General features: G+C 45.6%; 1 protein-coding gene across 1 annotated transcript; it reads right to left on the bottom strand.

Moving 5' to 3' along the window:
* Positions 1-338: 338 nt before the first annotated feature.
* CDT1 (chromatin licensing and DNA replication factor 1) lies at positions 339-6,553 on the bottom strand. Its single transcript, XM_073659583.1, has 10 exons — positions 6,123-6,553; positions 4,345-4,458; positions 3,475-3,695; positions 3,160-3,354; positions 2,900-3,045; positions 2,286-2,389; positions 2,021-2,209; positions 1,794-1,937; positions 1,314-1,515; positions 339-970 (listed from the first exon to the last, which is right to left on the bottom strand). Exons 1-10 carry the CDS (start codon positions 6,396-6,398, stop codon positions 807-809), a joined length of 1,755 nt encoding a protein of 584 aa, XP_073515684.1. The 5' UTR covers positions 6,399-6,553; the 3' UTR covers positions 339-806.
* Positions 6,554-6,992: the final 439 nt, after the last annotated feature.

Below are 6,992 nucleotides of genomic sequence, written 5' to 3'. Positions count from 1 at the left end.
AGACACAGACTGCTGTGTATACACCACAGGCAGCAACGCAGAGCACGCCAACAAAGAACATTTTGGTATTGGTCAGCATCAGACTTAATTGAGCGTTGCCTGCACCGTGGCAAAGTGTAGTAGTGAATACTGCATGCATGTACACTATGGGAGAGTTATAAGGCCAGCGGCTCGAGCACTAAGACTTATCAGCAATCTGCTTGAGGACCAGACCAAGTGACATCATTTATGGCTCTCAGGCACCCCCCACCCACTCTATAAAGCAAACAATTTCTGCTTTTAAGACTGTGCATAGTGAGCATTCATCAACCACAAGGGAGCATCAAAAAGTCAAAGAGTAACACAAGTTCTTTTAATCCAAATTGGGAAACACAGAAATTTGCAGTGTTAATATAAAACTGATGAAAGGCCAGGTTCACATGGGACTGCGTGAATCTAAAATGAAATAAAAAGTCTCTATAAAAACACTGGTCACATTACAAAGTCAGGCCCAGTTCACACCTCATTTGTGGATCATGCTCTGCACCTTTTTTTGTTGTTGAAAGGCTCCATTTTTGTAGTCAGACTTACTAATACATTGTGATGCATGAAGCAGATCCATTTTCTGCGTCGTCTTGAAAAGTATTTCTGGATGTGAACAGGGCCTGAATAGTTATAACTCCATCCCAGGCAATTTCATACAAGGGCAGCACCCAGACTTGCAAAAAAGAACAAAAACTTAAAAATTATTGCACCCCTGTATAAAGTAAAAACCAGGTCCCAATGTGAGAAAATCTAAGCCATCTAAAAACAAAAAGGTTTGACAATCAGTGCGACGACTCTTCCTTCATTTTTTTATCAAGTCTTTCCAAAATCAGATTCAAGTCCATTGTCTTGTTGAGTTTGAAGTAAGTGTCCTTCCTGATGGGATGAACCGCGAGCCAGTCTGGGAGCAGCTCCACCAGTAATGACAGATGTTTCTCCATGTCTCCTATGGGGACAAAATAATAAATAAAAAAAACTTATTTTAAAGACAAAAAAAAAACATTGTTGACACCATACCAGAACACTATTTTTAAGATCCCTGCTTGCCATTAGTGAATGAAGACATTGACATTAAGCTGCTGAGAACCAACTGATATCAGGTGTCCGGCTCCTTACAGCGCTGTATTCTACACCTTTGTCGGGTGGAAAGGGTTTTCCAGCTTCAGGGTGTAAGATTATGTTGTGGTCCACTGACAGCAAGCATCGGTTGTGTCGAGGAGGTGTATTTTTTACCCCACTGTTTTTAAAGCCTAGGCATGACGCCATTGATAAGGAGGAAGCTTCTTTACCTGCAGACATTGCCGATCTGTAACTGGAGATTACACGGTCGCACACGACTTCCGCAGTCAGGGCCGGCTTCTTCTCTGCCACAAACACATTACGCAGAATGCGGGCAAGCTCCGGGAGCCTGGACATCATAAGGAGACGTTCTTCTTGTTGTGGTTTGCGTGTCATCATGGCTTGAAGCTTCTGCGCCTCTTTAGCTCGAATCTATAAAGCGGACAGCATTACAGACAGATCGCTCTTAGGATAGAAATGTTGGCCCCTTTAAAGAACCCTGGTCCAGCGGCCATGTCAGGGGAGTCCTGCGATCCACCCATCTGCCGTTGTCCGATTAGTAGGCCCGGTACGACGTGTGTTGCGTCACAGCGGGTAAACAAATCAGAAGAGGCACCGGAGATTCCAGCAGGTTGGAGGCAATTTCACAGAACTCCCAAAGTGGCGACTGGACCATTATTTGGTCATTTTATTCCCTAAACCATACCTACCCTTTCCAGTAGGGACTGGGATACTCCTTTCAGGGCACTGGATGCAGCAGGAACAGGTTTAGACTCCGCTGAAGGTGCAAGCTTTGTATCCTCAGCATTAGTCTCTGCATTTCTTAAAGCTAAATTTGCAAGAGCCTTTTCCATCTGCAGATAAGAGGCAAGAGTTGTGCACATAAAAATCAATATAGTAATCAAATCTGCACAGAACTACTAAGCACAAAACTCACCTTCGGGGTCATCAGTCCTCTAGCTTTAGTCAGCACCTCCTGCGCAGTGCTCAGCTTCTCCACTTGGGGCGGTTGTGGAAGTTCAGCTGCCACGACATCTGGAACCTCATCGACATTAAACCGGGGGTGCCAGCGGGTCAGCTGGTGGTCGGGCACAACCATGGGGGGATTCAATGTCGCCAGGAAAGACTATAGGATGGGACATTATTAGATCCTGGAAGTGTAGTAACATGGTGCGAGAATGCTGGACGCTGTGCACACTTACCCTATGGTGCTGCTTTACAATATCAGTAAGGCTTCTATGGAAGAACTTCCTGCGCTCCAAGAGGCGACTCGCTGTGAGCTGAAGACGACCGTCCAATTTATCTCCTACAAGATTGAGAAATGAGAAGTGTCAGAACAGGTAAAAAACACAAAGTTCACATTTTAAAAGGAAGTTGGTCACCCCAAAACTGCAAACTCATGCCAGTCTGTGGCTACCAATTGCTACGCCCAATAACGCAGACAGACAGAACTCAGAGGGCGACCGCACCAACACAGAGTCCATGCTGCTCCTCCAGTGTTGGTGTGCACGTGCAGGACCAGAGATGTTAGTTCAGGCATCTTGCTGGGAGAAAGAGAATGTTGTCAATCAAGATATGCAAAAAGGAGGGCGTAACAGTGCTCTAAAGCAATATTTGCATATGGATTTAAAGTACATTTTTCAACACCTAGAATACTAAAATGTATATTACAGGCATGATTTTGATAGGGGCCAAGTCCCCTATATAAATGTTTATGTAGCTGAATTTGCATTTTGGGTGGGATGGGGGGGGTGGGGTGACACTCTTCAAGAAGTCCTCAAACAATATCAGAAACCAGATTGGAAAATTAATTCACCTTCTGGAACAATTGGCTCCACAGTGAGATGATAATCCGACTTCTTCTCGCCATTCTTGAAGGTGGGAATATTCTTCTCCTGTCTGAACTTGTAAGCTGTCGGGTAAACTGTTTTAATCTGTCCAACGTTACGTTCCTCAAACTGCCTGCAAGATAAATAAAACCCATTATACCATCATTTTTATTTTTTAATAAGACTGGTCTATAGTTTCTCGTTCTATAGAACTTTTGCATCGTGTGAATAGAGCTTTAATACTCACTTGCGCATCATGTCCTGGACTCCCTGCTTCACTTTGGAGAAGGTGACTGTCTCCGATCGGTTGCAGAGCATCCCGACAATGGTGTCCATGCTGCGGAACATTTCTGATAACACTTTGTACCTAAATGGTAGCGACAGTCCAGGAGGCACATCCTGGGCGAGGGTGTGGAATCGCTCATAGGCTGGAGCCTTCTCACTGCAAGACAGAAGTAATGGTGACCTTCCTCGACAAACCGTACTATAGGAAGTTCTGGTCCGGATCACAAAGAATGACAGAGAAAGATCCAACACAACAAGTCGTCCAGGAACGTCTTACCTTTCCCTGTTTGGCTCCTGTTGATGCTCGACTTTCGGTTGTTTCTCCGATTTGCTCTCCTTGATCTTGGACTCGAGGGCTTTGGCTTGTTGGAGTCTCGCCTTTAAGTCTGTGATTGTAACTTTGCTCTCGAGAGGAGCAGCAGGAACTTTCAGTCTTTGGCCGAGCTCCTGTATCCTCTGCAGCCGAGATTTAAGCACTAGATTCTCTTTGGCTGAAACCTGGATGTAAGAATTGGCATAAAAGGTGCATCAATAAAGCCCAAATTAAAGGGGTCATCAAGGACTTAAGACATTGATGACCCATGACACCCCCACTAATCAACTATTTGCAACTCGATGTATACAGTGTACGGAGCCTGAACAGTGCAGCCCTGTACACTGTAGTGACCATTCTCAGGCCCTGTAGCTCAGCTATTGAAGTGAAAGGGAGCTGAGCTGCAGTACCCCAAAACAGCCACTACACAGATTACGACACTTTGTAAGTAACTACAACCAGCTCCACCAATCTAATATTGATGAGCCATCCATAACCCCCTTTAATATTTTGTCATCAGAAAATACCTACCCCAGGAAACTTTATTCTTCAAGTCCATGCACTTACTGTTTAGTAAGATCAATCTATATATTAATGTGGTCTCCTCTTTTTTATGTGTGTTGACAAGTTGGAGCAGTTGCACAACACAAATCCACTACAAAAATGCACCAAAAAAAAAAAAAAAAAAAGTGCATTTGTGGCAAACAAGTGCAAGTGACCAAAAGCTTTAAAGGGGTTGTGCGGAGACTCATTTGTTGAGTGTGTATAACCCCTTTAACTGCTCTACAGATCATCCATGTCACATTTCTCTTGGCTGGGGGTGACTTGACCTACCTTCACCAAGTCGCTTTGTGGAGACAGAGACTGGCTCACAAAATCCTTTATCTTCTTCCCCAAAGATGGAGGAGCCTCATATTGGACTTCTGTTTTGGAGCATGGATCCAAACACTGGGGGAGAAGTGGGAGAGAAAATAAAAAAAACATTGATTAAATTCTCCTTTTATTTAAAGAGATTCTTCAGACAGGACACACTGATGATCCATCTGTAGGATAGGAGCTGTTCTACAGTGTTTTTTTTGGCAGTGGCCACTACATGTTGAGTGGAGTAAAAAGCTGCATGATCCACTAAAACGTGAGAGATATTTCGTAACATTTATGAACCATATGCTTAATGTTAAAAAATTTGGCATAGAATCCATATACGAAAAGGACAGCGGAACATGGGGTGATGACGTGAGAAACTTTCTCTCCATTAACCCTATCAGGGCTTAAAATGCCTCAATTACATACAAGCAGCAGATCCAGCCCAGATTCTCACCTTTAGATCTATTGTTCTAGGCATTTACAACCAGGAAGGTTAATTGTTTGCTAAAAAATCTTAGAAAAAAAAACAAACAAAAAACAACCTGGGATCCAGCACTTGATGCAAAAGAACAAAGTATTTGCAAATGATAACGACTGGTTCTAATCATAAAGAATTAATGAAAAAAAAAAAAATTGTCACCTAATACCACAAAAATAAATAAATGGAGGGGGTGTTTTGCCATTTGCCACCTGAGCTTGTAGTGACTAAATGTTGCAACCCCCTACCAATCTGATATTGATGGCCTATCCTAGGGAAAACTCATCAATATATTCAGACCTGGCAAATACTCATGTTTGTACAATTCATATGATAGGAAATAACTGCCTGATCACCGGGGGTCCAACCGCTGAGACCCCCACCAATCCCAAGAACAGAGTCTGGTGTTAATGGAGCGGAGGTCGATCATGGGCACTGCCGCTCCACTCATTCCTAACAGAATAGGACCCATCTCTCAGGATTGGTTAGACCCCAGACATAGTAACTACAAAGTTTAAAGGGGTTGTCCGGTCCAGATCAATTAGTCTGCAGTCACTCTGAATCCCCCCCCCCCCCTCCCCGAGTGCATGCACTGTGCGCTGCTGGGATTCGCCGGTTTGAGCCAGGAATAGAGGGTATATATGAGTTATACATACTCTAAGGCAGTGGGCGCAGACAACCCCTTTAAGACACATTTAAATATAGCCTACCAGCCTTACCGACCAACTCTGCTCATGCAGTTTGACCAGGATGGAGGCCGAGCAATCAGATCTGGGCCTCTAGTCCGGATATTCATACACCACATTAGCTGTGGGATTAGTCCTGACTGTTAAAAGGAACTTACCAAGATTTTAATGTAGATGACCGATACATAGGGTGGGCAATCATTACCAGTTAAGAAGGGGTCCCACGCTCAGCAACCCCCCAGCTGTCTGAGTGCTGCCACCACTTCATTGCTCCATACATCTTTTAGCAGCTGTAAATTGGACCCCAAAAAATGCAGCTCCTCCATTGTGATTGGATCCCTGGACAGCATATGGCTACTTATATTTTTTGGCAGTGCATCCAATTCTAGCAGTGAGGGGTCTGCCGGTGAATGACCACCTTGTGGCCTCACAGGGAATGCACTGAGCACTTGTACTGCAAGGAACAGAAAGTGCACAGAACAGCCAATCAGAAAGCAGCTTTCATGTTAGAAAATGAAAGCTGGCATGTGATTGGCTGCTCTGCCCGGCTGCACTGCTGCCCAAAGTAAACATGGCAGCCCTACCTGGGGCTCCTCCTCAGGGAGCTTCAGCTTCTTCCGCGCGGATCTCCAGCCGGACAGTGGCTCTGAGTCCTGCCGGCCCCGCTTCTTGCTGCTGGGAAGGAGTGAGGAGGGGACGGGCAGCTCGCTGCGCTCAGACCGCTCCGGAGTGCAGGGCGGCCGCAGCAAGTCTTCTATCTTCACCGCCTCCTCCACCTTCCTCCGTTTAGTCCCCGAGTTCCCCAGCACTGAAGGCCGCTTCCGCTGCCCGAAGTAGTCGGTGACTCTCATCTGCTCCATATCAGCTCCTCACACAGCGAACACCCGCGAAAGACTAAATCCTCAGCGTTGAGTGCAGAGCGCCCGGGGCGTCACGTCACCGCCTGCGGGCACTGCGATTGGTCGCTAGTCCTGAATAGAACACAGCGTGGAAGTCGGATTTCGCGGGAAAACGAGATCATGTGACCGGAATAGTCCAAAGAAATGAGAGGGTGGTTTATACAAAGTACTTGGTATGACCCAATACCTGCTGGCGTCGATAGTAATGGCGGCGGTATACAATGTGTCCAGCGCTCTATATCTAGTAACGTTATAGAGCAGCAGAAAGGAAGGTTAGTCCTCATAATAACCAGCATTTGTGTGGTAACAGAGGCAAGTAGTGGGTGTAAATACTATGAATGTGGTACTATAGGTCCCAGCACCTGTATATGTGGTACTACAAGTCCCAGCATGTACCACTGTATGTGGCAACTAGGAATGGTGAGGGCCGGCTCCAGGTTTTTGTGGGCCTAGGGCAAAAGAGGCTCAGTCTTTAACAGACTCACACACACTGTACACAGACACACACACAGTACACAGACACACACACAGTACACAGACACACACACACTACAC

Source organism: Phyllobates terribilis, unplaced genomic scaffold (genome assembly GCF_046119375.1).
Source record: "Phyllobates terribilis strain yellow unplaced genomic scaffold, ASM4611937v1 Scaffold_13__5_contigs__length_258822181, whole genome shotgun sequence".
Classification (NCBI taxonomy): Eukaryota; Metazoa; Chordata; class Amphibia; order Anura; family Dendrobatidae; genus Phyllobates; species Phyllobates terribilis.
The sequence above is the reverse complement of the archived record's forward strand: the minus strand, read 5'-3'. Positions and strand labels throughout refer to the sequence as shown.

What these genes read in the sequence shown, in the direction of transcription:
- CDT1 (XM_073659583.1), bottom strand. Translation starts at nt 6,398, where the DNA reads ATGGAGCAGATGAGAGTCACCGACTACTTCGGGCAGCGGAAGCGGCCT. An exon ending in CAGGAGCCAAACAGGGAAAG is followed by an intron (nt 3,355 to 3,474) that starts GTAAGACGTTCC and finishes TCTGTCTTGCAG; the next exon opens with TGAGAAGGCTCCAGCCTATG. An exon ending in GTCCAGGACATGATGCGCAA is followed by an intron (nt 3,046 to 3,159) that starts GTGAGTATTAAA and finishes TTTATCTTGCAG; the next exon opens with GCAGTTTGAGGAACGTAACG.